This window comes from Ambystoma mexicanum, chromosome 11 (assembly GCF_040938575.1).
Source record: "Ambystoma mexicanum isolate Mex_15411 chromosome 11, UKY_AmexF1_1, whole genome shotgun sequence".
NCBI classification, from domain to species: domain Eukaryota; kingdom Metazoa; phylum Chordata; class Amphibia; order Caudata; family Ambystomatidae; genus Ambystoma; species Ambystoma mexicanum.
This window is the reverse complement of record NC_090934.1, coordinates 1,329,810,572-1,329,828,189: the sequence shown is the minus strand read 5'-3', so window position 1 is coordinate 1,329,828,189 and position 17,618 is coordinate 1,329,810,572. Positions and strand designations below refer to the sequence as shown.

The following is a 17,618-nucleotide window of genomic DNA, read 5'->3' as shown; positions in this document are numbered from 1 at the left end:
TGGACTGCCCCTTTTTGGGGTGGGGCCAAGACTGATTTGCATATGGTCTTTCCCCTTCTGTAATGGCTTGCAGGCGAGGAACGGTGGTCTGGAGGGTTGCCCAGAGAAACACCAGTGGTTAAGATTCATTCTAAACCTTCCAGCCATCACCTCTTTGTTTTTGCTTTGTCACCCCAAGAGGGACGGGTATGCCCAGACGTGGGTCCCGTGCCTGCTGGGCCTCGAGACCCAAGCTACTCCTCACTGATGAGCCCCAACAAGGGCGAAACATGTTGGGGGATGCTTGTGGTCTCGTGCAGAAGGGATGTGACATAGCAGTTCGGGCCGAACTGTCCCTTTTTTTTGAGGTGGGACCAAGCCTGATTTGCATATAGTCTTTCCCCTTCTATGGCTTGGCAGGTGAATAACGGTGGTCTGGAGGGTTGCCCAGAGCAATGACAGTGGTTAAGATTCATTCTAAACCTTCCAGCCATCACCTCTTTGTTTTTGCGTTGTCACCCTGAGAGGGACGGGTATGCCCAGACGTGGGTCCCGTGCCTGCTGGGCCTAGAGACCCAAGCTGCTCCTCACTGATGAGCCCCAACAAGGGCGAAACATGTTTGGGGATGCTTGTGGTCTCGTGCAGAAGGGATGTGACCTAGCAGTTTGGGCTGTACTGCCCCTTTTGGGGTGCAGCCAAGCTTGATTTGCATATGGACTGTCCCCTTCCTTAATGGCTTGGCAGGCGAAGAATGGTAGTCTGAGGGTTGACCAGAGCAATGCCAGTGGTTAAGATTCATTCTAAACCTTCCAGCCATCACCTCTTTGTTTTTGCTTTGTCACCCTGAGAGGGACGGGTATGCCCAGACGTGGGTCCTGTGCCTGCTGGGCCTAGAGACCCAAGCTACTCCTCACTGATGAGCCCCAACAAGGGCGAAACATGTTTTGGGATGCTTGTGGTCTCGTGCAGAAGGGATGTGACATAGCAGTTCGGGCTGAACTGCCCCTTTTGGGGTGGGGCCAAGCCTGATTTGCATATGGTCTTTCTCCTTCTGTAATGGCTTGGCAGGTGAGGAATAGTGGTCTGGAAGGTTGCCCAGAGCAACGCCAGTGGTTAAGATTCATTCTAAACCTTCCAGCCATCACCTCTTTGTTTTTGCTTAGTCACCCTGAGAGGGACGGGTATGCCCAGACGTGGGTCCCGTGCCTGCTGGGCCACGAGACCAAAGCTACTCCTCACTGATGAGCCCCAACAAGGCCGAAACATGTTTGGGGATGCTTGTGGTCTCGTGCAGAAGGGATGTGACCTAGCAGTTCGGGGTGGACTGCCCCTTTTGGGGTGGGGCCAAGCCTGATTTGAATATGATCTTTCCCCTTATGTAATGGCTTGGCAGGTGAAGAACGGTGGTATGGAGGGTTGCCCAGAGCAACGCCAGTGGTTAAGAGTCATTCTAAACCTTGAGCCATCACCTCTTTGTTTTTGCTTTGTCACCCCGAGAGGAACGGGTATGCCCAGACGTGGGTCCTGTGCCTGCTGGGCCTCGAGACCCAAGCTACTCCTCACTGATGAGCCCCAACAAGGGCGAAACTTGTCTGGGGATGCTTGTGGTCTCCTGCAGAAGGGATGTGACCAAGCAGTTCGGGCTGGACTGCCCCTTTTGGGGGTGGGGCCAAGCCTGATTTGCATATGGTCTTTCTCCTTCTGTAATGGCTTAGCAGGTGAGGAACAGTGGTCTGGAGGGTTGCCCAGAGTAACACCAGTGGTTAAGATTCATTCTAAACCTTCCAGCCATCACTCTTTGTTTTTGCTTTGTCACCCCGAGAGGGACGGGTATGCCCAGACGTGGGTCCCGTGCCTCCTGGGCCTAGAGACCCAAGCTACTCCTCACTGATGCACCCCAACAAGGGCGAAACATGTTTGGGGATGCTTATGGTCTCGTGCAGAAGAGATGTGACCTAGCAGTTCGGGCTGGACTGCCCCTTTTGGGGTGGGGCCAAGCCTGATTTGCATATGGTCTTTCCCCTTCTGTAATGGCTTGCAGGCGAAGAACGGTGGTCTGGAGGGTTGCCCAGAGAAACACCAGTGGTTAAGATTCATTCTAAACCTTCCAGCCATCACCTCTTTGTTTTTGCTTTGTCACCCCAAGAGGGACGGGTATGCCCAGACGTGGGTCCCGTGCCTGCTGGGCCTCGAGACCCAAGCTACTCCTCACTGATGAGCCCCAACAAGGGCGAAACATGTTGGGGGATGCTTGTGGTCTCGTGCAGAAGGGATGTGACATAGCAGTTTGGGCCGAACTGCCCCTTTTGAGGTGGGACCAAGCCTGATTTGCATATGGTCTTTCCCCTTCTATGGCTTGGCAGGTGAATAACGGTGGTCTGGACGGTTGCCCAGAGCAACGCCAGTGGTTAAGATTCATTCTAAACCTTCCAGCCATCACCTCTTTGTTTTTGCTTTTTCACCCCGAGAGGGACGGGTATGCCCAGACGTGGGTCCCGTGCCTGCTGGGCCTAGAGACCCAAGCTACTCCTCACTGATGAGCCCCAACAAGGCCGAAACATGTTTGGGGATGCTTGTGGTCTCGTTCAGAAGGGAAGTGACCTAGCAGTTTGGGGTGGACTGCCCCTTTTGGGGTGGGGCCATGCCTGATTTGAATATGATCGTTCCCCTTATGTAATGGCTTGGCAGGTGAGGAACGGTGGTATGGAGGGTTGCCCAGAGAAACGCCAGTGGTTAAGATTCATTCTAAACATTCCAGCCATCACCTCTTTGTTTTTGCTTTGTCACCCCGAGAGGGACGGGTATGCCCAGACGTGGGTCCCGTGCCTGCTGGGCCTAGAGACCCAAGCTACTCCTCACTGATGCACCCCAACAAGGGCGAAACATGGTTGGGGATGCTTGTGGTCTCGTGCAGAAGGGATGTGACCAAGCAGTTTGGGCTGGACTGCCCCTTTTGGGTTGGGGCCAAGCCTGATTTGCATATGGTCTTTCCCCTTCTGTAATGGCTTGCAGGCGAAGAACGGTGGTCTGGAGGGTTGCCCAGAGCAACGCCAGTGGTTAAGATTCATTCTAAACCTTCCAGCCATCACCTCTTTGTCACCCCGAGAGGGACGGGTGGTATGCCCAGACGTGGGTACCGTTCCTGCTGGGCTAGAGACCCAAGCTACTCCTCACTGATGAGCCCCAACAAGGGTGAAACATGTTTGGGGATGCTTGTGGTCTCGTGCATTAGGGATGTGACCTAGCAGTTCGGTCTGGACTGCCCCTTTTGTGGTGGAGCCAAGCCTGATTTGCATATGGTCTTTCTCCTTCTGTAATGGCTTGGCAGGTGAGGAACAGTGGTCTGTAAGGTTGCCCAGAGCAACGCCAGTGGTTAAGATTCATTCTAAACCTTCCAGCCATCACCTCTTTGTTTTTGCTTTGTCACCCCAAGAGGGACGGGTATGCCCAGACGTGGGTCCCGTGCCTGCTGGGCCTCGAGACCCAAGCTACTCCTCAATGATGAGCCCCAACAAGGACAAAACATGTTGGGGGATGCTTGTGGTCTCATGCAGAAGGGATGTGACCTAGCAGTTAGGGCTGGACTGCCCCTTTTGGGGTGGGGCCAAGCCTGATTTGCATATGGTCTTTCTCCTTCTGTAATGGCTTGGCAGGTGAGGAACAGTGGTCTGGAGGGTTGCCCAGAGCAACACCAGTGGTTAAGATTCATTCTAAACCTTCCAGCCATCACCTCTTTGTTTTTGCTTTGTCACCCTGAGAGGGACGGGTATGCCCAGACATGGGTCCCGTGCCTGCTGGGCCTAGAGACCCAAGCTACTCCTCACTGATGAGCCCCAACAAGGGTGAAACATGTTTTGGGATGCTTGTGGTCTCGTGCAGAAGGGATGTGACCTAGCAGTTCGGGCTGGACTGCCCCTTTTGGGGTGGGGCCAAGCCTGATTTGAATATGATCTTTCCCCTTATGTAATGGCTTGGCAGGTGAAGAACGGTGGTCTGGAGGGTTGCCCAGAGCAATGCCAGTGGTTAAGATTCATTCTAAACCTTCCAGCCATTACCTCTTTGTTTTTGCTTTGTCATCCCAAGACGGATGGGGATGCCCAGACTTGGGTACCGTGCCTTCTGGGCCTAGAGACCCAAGCTACTCCTCACTGATGAGCCCCAACAAGGCCGAAACATGTTTGGGGATGCTTGTGGTCTCGTGCAGAAGGGATGTGACCTAGCAGTTAGGGCTGGACTGCCCCTTTTGGGGTGAGGGCCAAGCCTGATTTGCATATGGTCTTTCTCCTTCTGTAATGGCTTGGCAGGTGAGGAACAGTGGTCTGGAGGGTTGCCCAGAGCAGCGCCAGTGGTTAAGATTCATTCTAAACCTTCCAGCCATCACCTCTTTGTTTTTGCTTTGTCACCCTGAGAGGGACGGGTATGCCCAGACGTGGGTCCCGTGCCTGCTGGGCCTAGAGACCCAAGCTACTCCTCACTGATGAGCCCCAACAAGGCCGAAACATGTTTTGGGATGCTTGTGGTCTCGTGCAGAAGGGATGTGACCTATCAGTTCGGGCTGGACTGCCCCTTTTGGGGGTGGGGCAAAGCCTGATTTGCATATGGTCTTTCTCCTTCTGTAATGGCTTGGCAGGTGAGGAATAGTGGTCTGGAAGGTTGCCCAGAGCAACACCAGTGGTTAAGATTCATTCTAAACCTTCCAGCCATCACCTCTTAGTTTTTGCTTAGTCACCCTGAGAGGGACGGGTATGCCCAGACGTGGGTCCCGTGCCTGCTGGGCATCAAGACCCAAGCTACTCCTCACTGATGAGCCCCAACAAGGCCGAAACATGTTTGGGGGTGCTTGTGGTCTCGTGCAGAAGGGATGTGACCTAGCAGTTCGGGGTGGACTGCCCCTTTTGGGGTGGGGCCAAGCCTGATTTGAATATGATCTTTCCCCTTCTATAATGGCTTGGCAGGTGACGAACGGTGGTATGGAGGGTTGCACAGAGCAACGCCAGTGGTTAAGAGTCATTCTAAACCTTGAGCCATCACCTCTTTGTTTTTGCTTTGTCACCCCAAGAGGAACGGGTATGCCCAGACGTGGGTCCTGTGCCTGCTGGGCCTCGAGACCCAAGCTACTCCTCACTGATGAGCCCCAACAAGGGCGAAACATGTCTGGGGATGCTTGTGGTCTCCTGCAGAAGGGATGTGACCAAGCAGTTCGGGCTGGACTGCCCCTTTTGGGGTGGGGCCAAGCCTGATTTGCATATGGTCTTTCTCCTTCTGTAATGGCTTGGCAGGTGAGGAACAGTGGTCTGGAGGGTTGCCCAGAGTAACACCCGTGGTTAAGATTCATTCTAAACCTTCCAGCCATCACTCTTTGTTTTTGCTTTGTCACCCCGAGAGGGACGGGTATGCCCAGACGTGGGTCCCGTGCCTGCTGGGCCTAGAGACCCAAGCTACTCCTCACTGATGCACCCCAACAAGGGCGAAACATGTTTGGGGATGCTTATGGTCTCGTGCAGAAGGGATGTGACCTAGCAGTTCGGGCTGGACTGCCCCTTTTGGGGTGGGGCCAAGCCTGATTTGCATATAGTCTTTCCCCTTCTGTAATGGCTTGCAGGCGAAGAACGGTGGTCTGGAGGGTTGCCCAGAGCAAGGCCAGTGGTTAAGATTCATGCTAAACCTTCCAACCGTCGCCTCTTTGTTTTTGCTTTGTCACCCCGAGAGGGACGGATATGCCCAGACGTGGGTCCCGTGCCTGCTGGGCCTAGAGACTCAAGCTACTCCTCACTGATGAGCCCCAACAAGGGCGAAACATGTTTGGGGATGCTTGTGGTCTCGTGCAGAAGGGATGTGACCTAGCAGTTCGGTCTGGACTGCCCCTTTTGTGGTGGGGCCAAGCCTGATTTGCATATGGTCTTTCGCCTTCTGTAATGGCTTGGCAGGTGAGGAACAGTGGTCTGGAAGGTTGCCCAGAGCAACACCAGTGGTTAAGATTCATTCTAAACCTTCCAGCCATCACCTCTTTGTTTTTACTTTGTCACCCCAAGAGGGACGGGTATGCCCAGACGTGGGTCCCGTGCCTGCTGGGCCTCGAGACCCAAGCTAATCGTCACTGATGAGCCCCAACAAGGGTGAAACATCTTTGGGGATGCTTGTGGTCTCGTGCAGAAGGGATGTGACCTAGCTGTTCGGGCTGCAATGCCCCTTTTGGGGTGGGGCCAAGCCTGATTTGCATATCGTCTTTCTCCTTCTGTATTGGCTTGGCAGGTGAGGAACAGTGGTCTGGAGGGTTGCCCAGAGCAACGCTAGTGGTTAAGATTCATTCTAAACCTTCCAGCCATCACCTCTTTGTTTTTGCTTTGTCACCCCGAGAGGGACGGGTATGCCCAGACGTGGGTCCTGTGCCTGCTGGGCCTAGAGACCCGAGCTACTCCTCACTGATGAGCCCCAACAAGGGCGAAACATGTTTGGGGATGCTTGTGGGCTCGTGCAGAAGGGATGTGACCTAGCAGTTCGGGCTGGACTGCCTTTTTTGGGGTGGGGCCAAGCCTGATTTGCATATGGTCTTTCCCCTTCTGTAATGGCTTGGCAGGTGAAGAACGGAGGTCTGGAGGGTTAACCAGAGCAACGCCAGTGGTTACGATTCATTCTAAACCTTCCAGCCATCACCTCTTTGTTTTTGCTTTGTCACCCCGAGAGGGACGGGTATGCCCAGACGTGGGTCCTGTGCCTGCTGGGCCTAGAGACCCGAGCTACTCCTCACTGATGAGCCCCAACAAGGGCGAAACATGTTTGGGGATGCTTGTGGGCTCGTGCAGAAGGGATGTGACCTAGCAGTTCGGGCTGGACTGCCTTTTTTGGGGTGGGGCCAAGCCTGATTTGCATATGGTCTTTCCCCTTCTGTAATGGCTTGGCAGGTGAAGAACGGAGGTCTGGAGGGTTAACCAGAGCAACGCCAGTGGTTACGATTCATTCTAAACCTTCCAGCCATCACCTCTTTGTTTTTGCTTTGTCACCCTGAGAGGGACGGGTATGCCCAGACATGGGTCCCGTGCCTGCTGGGCCTAGAGACCCAAGCTACTCCTCACTGATGAGCCCCAACAAGGGTGAAACATGTTTTGGGATGCTTGTGGTCTCGGGCAGAAGAGATGTGACCTAGCAGTTTGGGCTGTACTGCCCCTTTTGGGGTGGGGCCAAGCTTGATTTGCATATGGACTTTCCCCTTCTTTAATGGCTTGGCAGGCGAAGAACGGTAGTCTGGAGGGTTGACCAGAGCAATGCCAGTGGTTAAGATTCATTCTAAACCTTCCAGCCATCACCTCTTGTTTTTGCTTTGTCACCCCGAGAGGGACGGGTATGCCCAGACGTGGGTCCCGTGCCTGCTGGGCCTAGAGACCCGAGCTACTCCTCACTGATGAGCCCCAACACGGGCGAAACATGTTTTGGGATGCTTGTGGTCTCGTGCAGAAGGGATGTGACATAGCAGTTCGGGCTGAGCTGCCCCTTTTGGGGTGGGGCCAAGCCTGATTTGCATATGGTCTTTCCCCTTCTGTAATGGCTTGGCAGGTGAATAACGGTGGTCTGGAGGGTTGCCCAGAGCAACGCCAGTGGTTAAGATTCATTCTAAACCTTCCAGCCATCATCTCTTTGTTTTTGCTTTGTCACCCTGAGAGGGACGGGTATGCCCAGACATGGATCCCGTGCCTGCTGGGCCTAGAGACCCAAGCTACTCCTCACTGATGTGCCCCAACAAGGCCGAAACATGTTTGGGGATGCTTGTGGTCTCGTGCAGAAGGGATGTGACCTAGCAGTTAGGGCTGGACTGCCCCTTTTGGGGTGAGGGCCAAGCCTGATTTGCATATGGTCTTTCTCCTTCTGTAATGGCTTGGCAGGTGAGGAACAGTGGTCTGGAGGGTTGCCCAGAGCAGCGCCAGTGGTTAAGATTCATTCTAAACCTTCCAGCCATCACCTCTTTGTTTTTGCTTTGTCACCCTGAGAGGGACTGGTATGCCCAGACGTGGGTCCCGTGCCTGCTGGGCCTAAAGACCCAAGCTACTCCTCACTGATGAGCCCCAACAAGGGCGAAACATGTTTGGGGATGCTTGTGGTCTCGTGCAGAAGGGATGTGACCTAGCAGTTCGGGCTGAACTGCCACTTTTGGGGTGGGGCCAAGCATGATTTGCATATGGTCTTTCCCCTTCTGTAATGGCTTGGCAGGCGAAGAACGGAGGTCTGGAGGGTTAAGCAGAGCAACGCCAGTGGTTACGATTAATTCTAAACCTTCCAGCCATCACCTCTTTGTTTTTGCTTTGTCACCCTGAGAGGGACGGGTATGCCCAGACATGGGTCCCGTGCCTGCTGGGCCTAGAGACCCAAGCTTCTCCTCACTGATGAGCCCCAACAAGGGTGAAACATGTTTTGGGATGCTTGTGGTCTCGTGCAGAAGAGATGTGACCTAGCAGTTTGGGCTGTACTGCCCCTTTTGGGGTGGGGCCAAGCTTGATTTGCATATGGACTTTCCCCTTCTTTAATGGCTTGGCAGGCGAAGAACGGTAGTCTGGAGGGTTGACCAGAGCAATGCCAGTGGTTAAGATTCATTCTAAACCTTCCAGCCATCACCTCTTTGTTTTTGCTTTGTCACCCTGAGAGGAACGGGTATGCCCAGACGTGGGTCCTGTGCCTGCTGGGCCTCGAGACCCAAGCTTCTCCTCACTGATGAGCCCCAACAAGGGCGAAACATGTTGGGGGATGCTTGTGGTCTCGTGCAGAAGGGATGTGACCTAGCAGTTTGGGCTGTACTGCCCCTTTTGGGGTGTGGCCAAGCTTGATTTGCATATGGACTTTCCCCTTCTTTAATGGCTTGCCAGGCGAAGAACGGTAGTCTGGAGGGTTGACCAGAGCAATGCCAGTGGTTAAGATTCATTCTAAGTGAATTGTATATGGTCAACCGTTGTATCCGAAAACATAACAGATGCACACTTTTGTGCTGCGCTACGATAGCCAAATATTGTTCAATAAACTTCACGTGTATGACAACTTGCTTATGTAAAAAACACAAACTTGTGTGTGTGTTTATTTCTTTTGTAACAAAGATTTTCTGTTATCTCATTCAGTATATCATAGGCACATTGCATATTATATTGTCATATACAAACTTGTTCGTGTATGCCTGTTTCAATAATATTTTTTTTTTTCAATTACAGTTTCAGTTTAACACAGAAAGCGACTACCTATATCAAAGACACAAATCACTTCTTAGCAATATTGAAGTCTATCAAATTTGAAGAATCCACAGACATTCTATTCACAATGGATGTGACGAGCCCCTATACGAACATCAATCATCAGGGAGGGCTTGAAGCCATGGAATGGCTTTTACTAAATACAAGAGAAACAGTCAGGTGTGATCGTGGATTCATATTGAAATTACTGAAGATCATATTGAACAATAACTACTTTATGTTCGAAAGATCGGTACTTTATTCAGATCTCAGGAACATCTATGGGGGCTGCCATGGCCCCAAGTTACGCAAACACCTATATGACATATTTAGAAGAAAGATTTGTACTACAAAACCCGAGATGGAAGAACAAACTTAAATGCCTAGTGAGGTTCATAGATGACCTGTTTGGAATCTGGAACGGATCAGTGGACGAGTTAAATGAATTCTTCACATACATGAATACGATCACACCAAGAATTAAATTTACACACAAATTCAGTCAAACATCAATTGAGTTTCTGGATGTGAAGGTTTACCTAAAGGACAACAAACTGGAGACAACAATCTTTACGAAAACCACCGATAGAAACAGTTTATTACTGGCATCAAGTTTCCATCCCAAGAAAACAATAGAAAGCATTCCCTTAAGTCAGTTTCTGAGATACAGAAGAATTATATCAAATGAGGAAGAGCATGAGATTAAAGCAAGAGATCTCACGAAAAACTTCTTGAAAAGGAGGTACAGTGCAGACACCATATCTAGACATGCAGCCAAAGTCAAAGGAACATCAAGGACAGAAGCAATGCTGCCTAGAATAAAGAATACAGCTACTAAACTGGTCTATGTAACCACATACTCACACCAGAGCAATTCGATTAAAAGAATCATCACAAAAAATTGGAAATTGTTGGAACTAGATCCCAAACTGGCAGAACTGTTTCCTAAACCACCATTATTTGCGTATGCTAAAAGCCCATCTATACGAGATCACCTAATGAAATCAGACATTGGACACAAAAAGAAAACTGAAACAATATACAAAGGAACCATCTCATGTAACAATTGCAATTGCTGTAATAACCTTATCAAAGGAAATGAGATTAGCCCTCCCCATAATGGAAAAAGAATCCAACTCCATCACACTTCAACGTGTGATACCAGCAATGTAATTTATGGAATCAAATGTCCATGTGGACTTTATTATGTGGGACTTACAGGACACAAAGCAAAGACGTGACGGTGGGAGCATAAATCTAACATCAGACAGAAATCAGAAAAATCCCCAGTGGCCCAACATTTTGTGAAAGAAAATCACACAATTGCACAAATTAAGTTTGTCATACTGGAACATGTGATATTACCCAGGAGGGGAGGTAATCTAAACAAAATGCTCCAACAAAGAGAAATATTCTGGATAGAAAAACTTGATAGCATGTACCCAAGGGCAATGAACATGGAATGGGATCTAAATTGTTTCCTGTGAATTCATCACAAGGCATATCTATCCTGTGAAAAGTTAGAAAGGCCATAAATTATGAAGGAAACTGCCTCAGTACGAACTATCAATCCTTGGATAGATTGGACAATGTGGGTGAAAATAACAATGTGAATAAAAGAAACTTAGAGTCATTTATTCTATGCAAACTGTATTAAAACATATTCACAAATGTACTGATCAGGACTTACAACATCCACGAATGTAATGCACGTGGTGATCTGTTATTTAACCATCAGAAAGGTTGAAGATATTGTATTATAATAATTGTCATATATAAGATGTACCAACATATATTTTGTATGGTAACAATACATGGTTAAAGGGTAAATATACCATTGGTTACAACAGTTATGTATATTCAAGAGAAATTGTAAGTGACACTTCTCAAAAGGATTTATATCAAATGTATTGAATTGGTGGTACATCTGAATATACTACAATGGATGCTAATGGGCTTAGTTTATGTTGAAAATTATCTGAATGTAAAAGGGAAAGTATTCAGAATTAACAATGCCGGTAATCTTCATTAAACATACCGACCGCACATGGCGAATATGAACAAGGCCCCCGAATAGACAATATAGCAGACACAACATGTAGGCAATGAGCAAGAACTCATTACATGAAAGACAGTGCAGCAAGTACATTATTTCCACATGGCGCCTTTAAGTACACCGTGAACCAAAACAGGTAAGTCAGTAGACACACAGCCATAGATTGGTTGCTTAGCAACCCTCCAATGTAGGGCCCAGCATACGGCAACACCATCATTACGGGGAAAAGAACACAGGAATCAAACAGCGATGAACACGCGAATGCGAGTGAAACGAAAGTACTCCGTATCGCGAGGGACTCCTTTTGCCCTCGCACATTCATCCACAGTAGGACGCTCCATGTCCACTGTGTAGGACGAGTGTCCTTTAGCCCACGAGCCTCATGAACAGAGCGAAGGAATCCCCAGGGGGATCTTAACCCAGGAACGCTTATAACATTGGACACAGAACACCGCAACCGCATATACATGAGACGGGTCCCACACCTAACGGTGAGTCTTTTAAACAGCAAAGGTCTTACTTGTTTGCAATATTGATCACAGAGTGGGACTCAGCGCTGAATGTAGCGACTGATCCCACTCGTGATCTTACTACTTTTCACCGAACAAAGAATGAATGAAAGAAGCAATATCTGTAATACGGATCACATAGTGGGACTCAGCACTGATTTTAGCGACTGATCCCACTTGTGATCTGACTACTTTTCACCAAAAGCGCAAATGAAAGAAGCAATGTTAGTATGATTCCCCACAGAATACATGACTGAATCCAGGCTGTTAACTTTATCTCCTGTAGTGGTGGAACTCTCAAAATAAGAAGTTGTACAAAAGAGAAACTAAGAGACACACAGTCACCACACAGAAGTGTGCAGAGTATTGCCACATACCGGTAAACCGGGACCAAGGTTAGTCAAGTGTTAACTGTCAGATGTATACATAGAATGATTGTAGAAAGTAAATGAAACTAATGCAGATATCTGTACACATTGATTTTGCAGAAAAAAGACAGAAAATATTGATATCCCCACCTGAAGAAGGGAGAATACATTGCCCGAAACGCGTAGTGGAACCCATAGGTTAGAATCCTAAAAGCCTGCAAGAGGGCTTGTGTAAAACTGAGACAATAAACCAAGGCTATCAAGACATTTTGGAACAATTTGACTACAAATGAATGAAGTACTGTTTGTTGAAGAATCATGATGTGATTAAAACTGTAATTGAAAAAAAAAAATAATAAAAGAAAATTATTATTGAAACAGGCATACACAAACAAGTTTGTATATGACAATATAATATGCAATGTGCCTATGATATACTGAATTAGATAACAGAAATTCTTTGTTACGAAAGAAATAAACACACACACAAGTTTGTGTTTTTTACATAAGCAAGTTGTCATACACGTGAAGTTTATTGAACAATATTTGGCTGTCGTAGTGCAGCACAAAAGTGTGCATCTGTTATGTTTTCCGATACAACGGTTGACCATATACAATTCACTCAGTTTTTTAGTCTGGTAGCACAGGCTTAACGGATTTCACCTAAGTATTCAAATTAATTCTCACAGAGACTTAGATTAACATAAAGAAAATATAAACTCAGAGTGCACCTCCTCTACCAAATTTTTAAGATTCATTCTAAACCTTCCAGCCATCACCTCTTTGTTTTTGCTTTGTCACCCTGAGAGGGACGGATATGTCCAGACGTGGGTCCTGTGCCTGCTGGGCCTAGAGACCCAAGCTACTCCTCACTGATGAGCCCCAACAAGGGCGAAACATGTTTGGGGATGCTTGTGGTCTCGTGCAGTTTGGGCTGGACTGCCCCTTTTGGGGTGGGGCCAAGCCTGATTTGCATATGGTGTTTCCCCTTCTGTAATGGCTTGGCAGGCGAAGAACAGTGGTCTCGAGGGTTGCCCAGAGCAATTCCAGTGGTTAAGATTCATTCTAAACCTTCCAGCCATCACCTCTTTGTTTTTGCTTTGTCACCCTGAGAGGGACGGGTATGCCCAGACGTGGGTCCCGTGCCTGATGGGCCTCGAGATCCAAGCTACTCCTCACTGATGAGCCCCAACAAGGGCGAAACATGTTTGGGGATGCTTGTGGTCTCGTGCAGAAGGGATGTGACCTAGCAGTTTGGGCTGGACTGCCCCTTTTGGGGTGGGGCCAAGCCTAATTTGCATATGGTCTTTCCCTTCTGTAACGGCTTGGCAGGCGAAGAACGGTGGTCTGGAGGGTTGCCCATAGCAACGCCAGTAGTTAAGATTCATTCTAACCCTTCCAGCCATCACCTCTTTGTTTTTGCTTTGTCACCCAGAGAGGGATGGGTATGCCCAGACGTGGGTCCCGTGCCTGCTGGGCCTAGAGACCCAAGCTACTCCTCACTGATGATCCCCAACAATAGCGAAACATGTTTTGGAATGCTTGTGGTCTCGTGCAGAAGGGATGTGACCTAGCAGTTCGGGCTGGACTACCCCTTTTGGGATGGGGCCAAGCCTGATTTGCATATGGTCTTTCTCCTTCTGTAATGGCTTGGCAGGTGAGGAACAGTGGTCTGGGGGGTTGCCCAGAGCAACGCCAGTGGTTAAGATTCATTCTAAACCTTCCAGCCATCACTTCTTTGGTTTTTCTTTGTCATCCCAAGAGGGATGGGGATGCCCAGACGTGGATCCCGTGCCTGCTGAGCCTAGAGACCCAAGCTACTCCTCACTGATGTGCCCCAACAAGGCCGAAACATGTTTGGGGATGCTTGTGGTCTCGTGCAGAAGGGATGTGACCTAGCAGTTCGGGCTGGAGGGCCCCTTTTGGGGTGGGGCCAAGCCTGATTTGTTTATGGTCTTTCTCCTTCTGTAATGGCTTGGCAGGTGAGGAACAGTGGTCTGGAGGGTTGCCCAGAGCAATGCCAGTGGTTAAGATTCATTCTAAACTTTCCAGCCATCACCTCTTTGTTTTTGCTTTGTCACCCCGAGAGGGACGGGTATGCCCAGACGTGGGTCCCGTGCCTGCTGGGCCTAGAGACCCAAGCTACTCCTCACTGTTGAGCCCCAACAAGGGCGAAACATGTTTGGGGATGCTTGTGGTCTCGTGCAGAAGGGATGTGACCAAGCAGTTTGGGCTGGACTGCCCCTTTTGGGGTGGGGCCAAGCCTGATTTGCATATGGTCTTTCTCCTTCTGTAATGGCTTGGCAGGTGAGGAACAGTGGTCTGGAGGGTTGCCCAGAGCAACGCCAGTGGTTAAGATTCATTCTAAACATTCCAGCCATCACCTCTTTTTTTTTTTTTGCTTTGTCACCCCGAGAGGGACGGGTATGTCCAGACGTGGGTCCCGTGCCTGATGGGCCTCGAGATCCAAGCTACTCCTCACTGATGAGCCCCAACAAGGGCGAAACATGTTTGGGGATGCTTGTGGTCTCGTGCAGAAGGGATGTGACCTAGCAGTTTGGGCTGGACTGCCCCTTTTGGGGTGGGGCCAAGCCTAATTTGCATATGGTCTTTCCCCTTCTGTAATGGCTTGGCAGGTGAAGAAGGGTGGTCTGGAGGGTTGCCCAGAGCAACGTCAGTGGTTAAGATTCATTCTAAACCTTCCAGCCATCACCTCTTTGTTTTTGCGTTGTCACCCTGAGAGGGACGGGTATGCCCAGACGTGGGTCCCGTGCCTGCTGGGCCTAGAGACCCAAGCTACTCCTCATTGATGAGCACCAACAAGGGCGAAACATGTTTGGGGATGCTTGTGGTCTCGTGCAGAAGGGATGTGACCTAGCAGTTCGGGCGGGACTGCCCCTTTTGGGGTGGGGCCAAGCCTGATTTGCATATGGTCTTTCTCCTTCTGTAATGGCTTGGCAGGTGAAGAACGGTGGTCTGAAGGGTTGCCCAGAGCAACGCCAGTGGTTCAGATTCATTCTAAACCTTCCAGCCATCACCTCTTTGTTTTTACTTTGTCATCCCGAGAGGGACGGGTATGCCCAGACGTGGGTCCCGTGCCTGCTGGGCCTAGGGACCCAAGCTACTCCTCGCTGATGAGCCCCAACAAGGGCGAAACATGTTTGGGGATGCTTGTGGTCTCGTGCAGAAGGGATGTGACCAAGCAGTTTGGGCTGGACTGCCCCTTTTGGGGTGGGGTCAAGCCTGATTTGCATATGACTTTCCCCTTCTGTAATGGCTTGGCAGGTGAAGAACGGTGGTCTGGAGGGTTGACCAGAGCAACGCCAGTGGTTAAGCTTCATTCTAAACCTTCCAGCCATCACCTCTTTGTTTTTGCTTTGTCACCCTGAGAGGGACGGGTATGCCCAGACATGGGTCCCGTGCCTGCTGGGCCTAGAGACCCAAGCTACTCCTCACTGATGAGCCCCAACAAGGCTGAAACATGTTTGGGGATGCTTGTGGTCTCGTGCATAAGGGATGTGACCTAGCAGTTTGGGCTGGATAGCCCCTTTTGGGTTAGGGCCAAGCCTGATTTGCATTTGGTCTTTCTCCTTCTTTAATGGCTTTTCAGGTGAGGAACAATGGTCTGGAGGGTTTACCCAGAGCAACACCAGTGGTTAAGATTTATTCTAAACCTTCCAGCCATCACCTCTTTGTTTTTGCTTTGTCACCCCGAGAGGGACGGGTATGCCCAGACGTAAGTCTGGTGTCTGCTGGGCCTAGAGACCCAAGCTACTCCTCACTGATGAGCCCCAACAAGGGCAAAACATGTTTGGGGATGCTTGTGGTCTCGTGCAGAAGGGATGTGACCTAGCAGTTCGGGCGGGACTGCCCCTTTTGGGGTGGGGCCAAGCCTGATTTGCATATGGTCTTTCTCCTTCTGTAATAGCTTGGCAGGTGAGGAACAGTGGCTGGAGGGTTGCCCAGAGCAACGCCAGTGGTTAAGATTCATTCTAAACATTCCAGCCATCACCTCTTTTTTTTTTTTTGCTTTGTCACCCCGAGAGGGACGGGTATGCCCAGACGTGGGTCCCGTGCCTGATGGGCCTCGAGATCCAAGCTACTCCTCACTGATGAGCCCCAACAAGGGCGAAACATGTTTGGGGATGCTTGCGGTCTCGTGCAGAAGGGATGTGACCTAGCAGTTTGGGCTGGACTGCCCCTTTTGGGGTGGGGCCAAGCCTAATTTGCATATGGTCTTTCCCCTTCTGTAATGGCTTGGCAGGTGAAGAAGGGTGGTCTGGAGGGTTGCCCAGAGCAACGCCAGTGGTTAAGATTCATTCTAAACCTTCCAGCCATCACCTCTTTGTTTTTGCGTTGTCACCCTGAGAGGGACGGGTATGCCCAGACGTGGGTCCCGTGCCTGCTGGGCCTAGAGACCCAAGCTACTCCTCATTGATGAGCACCAACAAGGGCGAAACATGTTTGGGGATGCTTGTGGTCTCGTGCAGAAGGGATATGACCTAGCAGTTCGGGCGGGACTGCCCCTTTTGGGGTGGGGCCAAGCCTGATTTGCATATGGTCTTTCTCCTTCTGTAATGGCTTGGCAGGTGAAGAACGGTGGTCTGAAGGGTTGCCCAGAGCAACGCCAGTGGTTCAGATTCATTCTAAACCTTCCAGCCATCACCTCTTTGTTTTTACTTTGTCATCCCGAGAGGGACGGGTATGCCCAGACGTGGGTCCCGTGCCTGCTGGGCCTAGGGACCCAAGCTACTCCTCACTGATGAGCCCCAACAAGGGCGAAACATGTTTGGGGATGCTTGTGGTCTTGTGCAGAAGGGATGTGACCAAGCAGTTTGGGCTGGACTGCCCCTTTTGGGGTGGGGTCAAGCCTGATTTACATATGGACTTTCCCCTTCTGTAATGGCTTGGCAGGTGAAGAACGGTGGTCTGGAGGGTTGACCAGAGCAACGCCAGTGGTTAAGATTCATTCTAAACCTTCCAGCCATCACCTCTTTGTTTTTGCTTTGTCACCCTGAGAGGGACGGGTATGCCCAGACATGGGTCCCGTGCCTGCTGGGCCTAGAGACCCAAGCTACTCCTCACTGATGAGCCCCAACAAGGCTGAAACATGTTTGGGGATGCTTGTGGTCTCGTGCATAAGGGATGTGACCTAGCAGTTTGGGCTGGATAGCCCCTTTTGGGTTAGGGCCAAGCCTGATTTGCATTTGGTCTTTCTCCTTCTGTAATGGCTTTTCAGGTGAGGAACAATGGTCTGGAGGGTTTACCCAGAGCAACGCCAGTGGTTAAGATTTATTCTAAACCTTCCAGCCATCACCTCTTTGTTTTTGCTTTGTCACCCCGAGAGGGACGGGTATGCCCAGACGTAAGTCTGGTGTCTGCTGGGCCTAGAGACCCAAGCTACTCCTCACTGATGAGCCCCAACAAGGGCGAAACATGTTTGGGGATGCTTGTGGTCTCGTGCAGAAGGGATGTGACCTAGCAGTTCGGGCTGGACTG

General features: G+C 50.1%; 1 protein-coding gene across 1 annotated transcript in view; it reads left to right on the top strand.

The window, feature by feature from the left end:
* The window catches only part of LOC138504390 (uncharacterized), a 100,219-nt gene extending 87,653 nt beyond the window's left edge, over positions 1 to 12,566 (top strand). The window contains exon 2 of the mRNA XM_069624851.1: positions 9,169 to 12,566. Coding sequence (XP_069480952.1) covers positions 9,468 to 10,427 — 960 coding nt within the window. The 5' untranslated portion in view covers positions 9,169 to 9,467 and the 3' untranslated portion in view covers positions 10,428 to 12,566. The remainder of the gene's footprint in view (positions 1 to 9,168) is intronic.
* Positions 12,567 to 17,618: the final 5,052 nt, after the last annotated feature.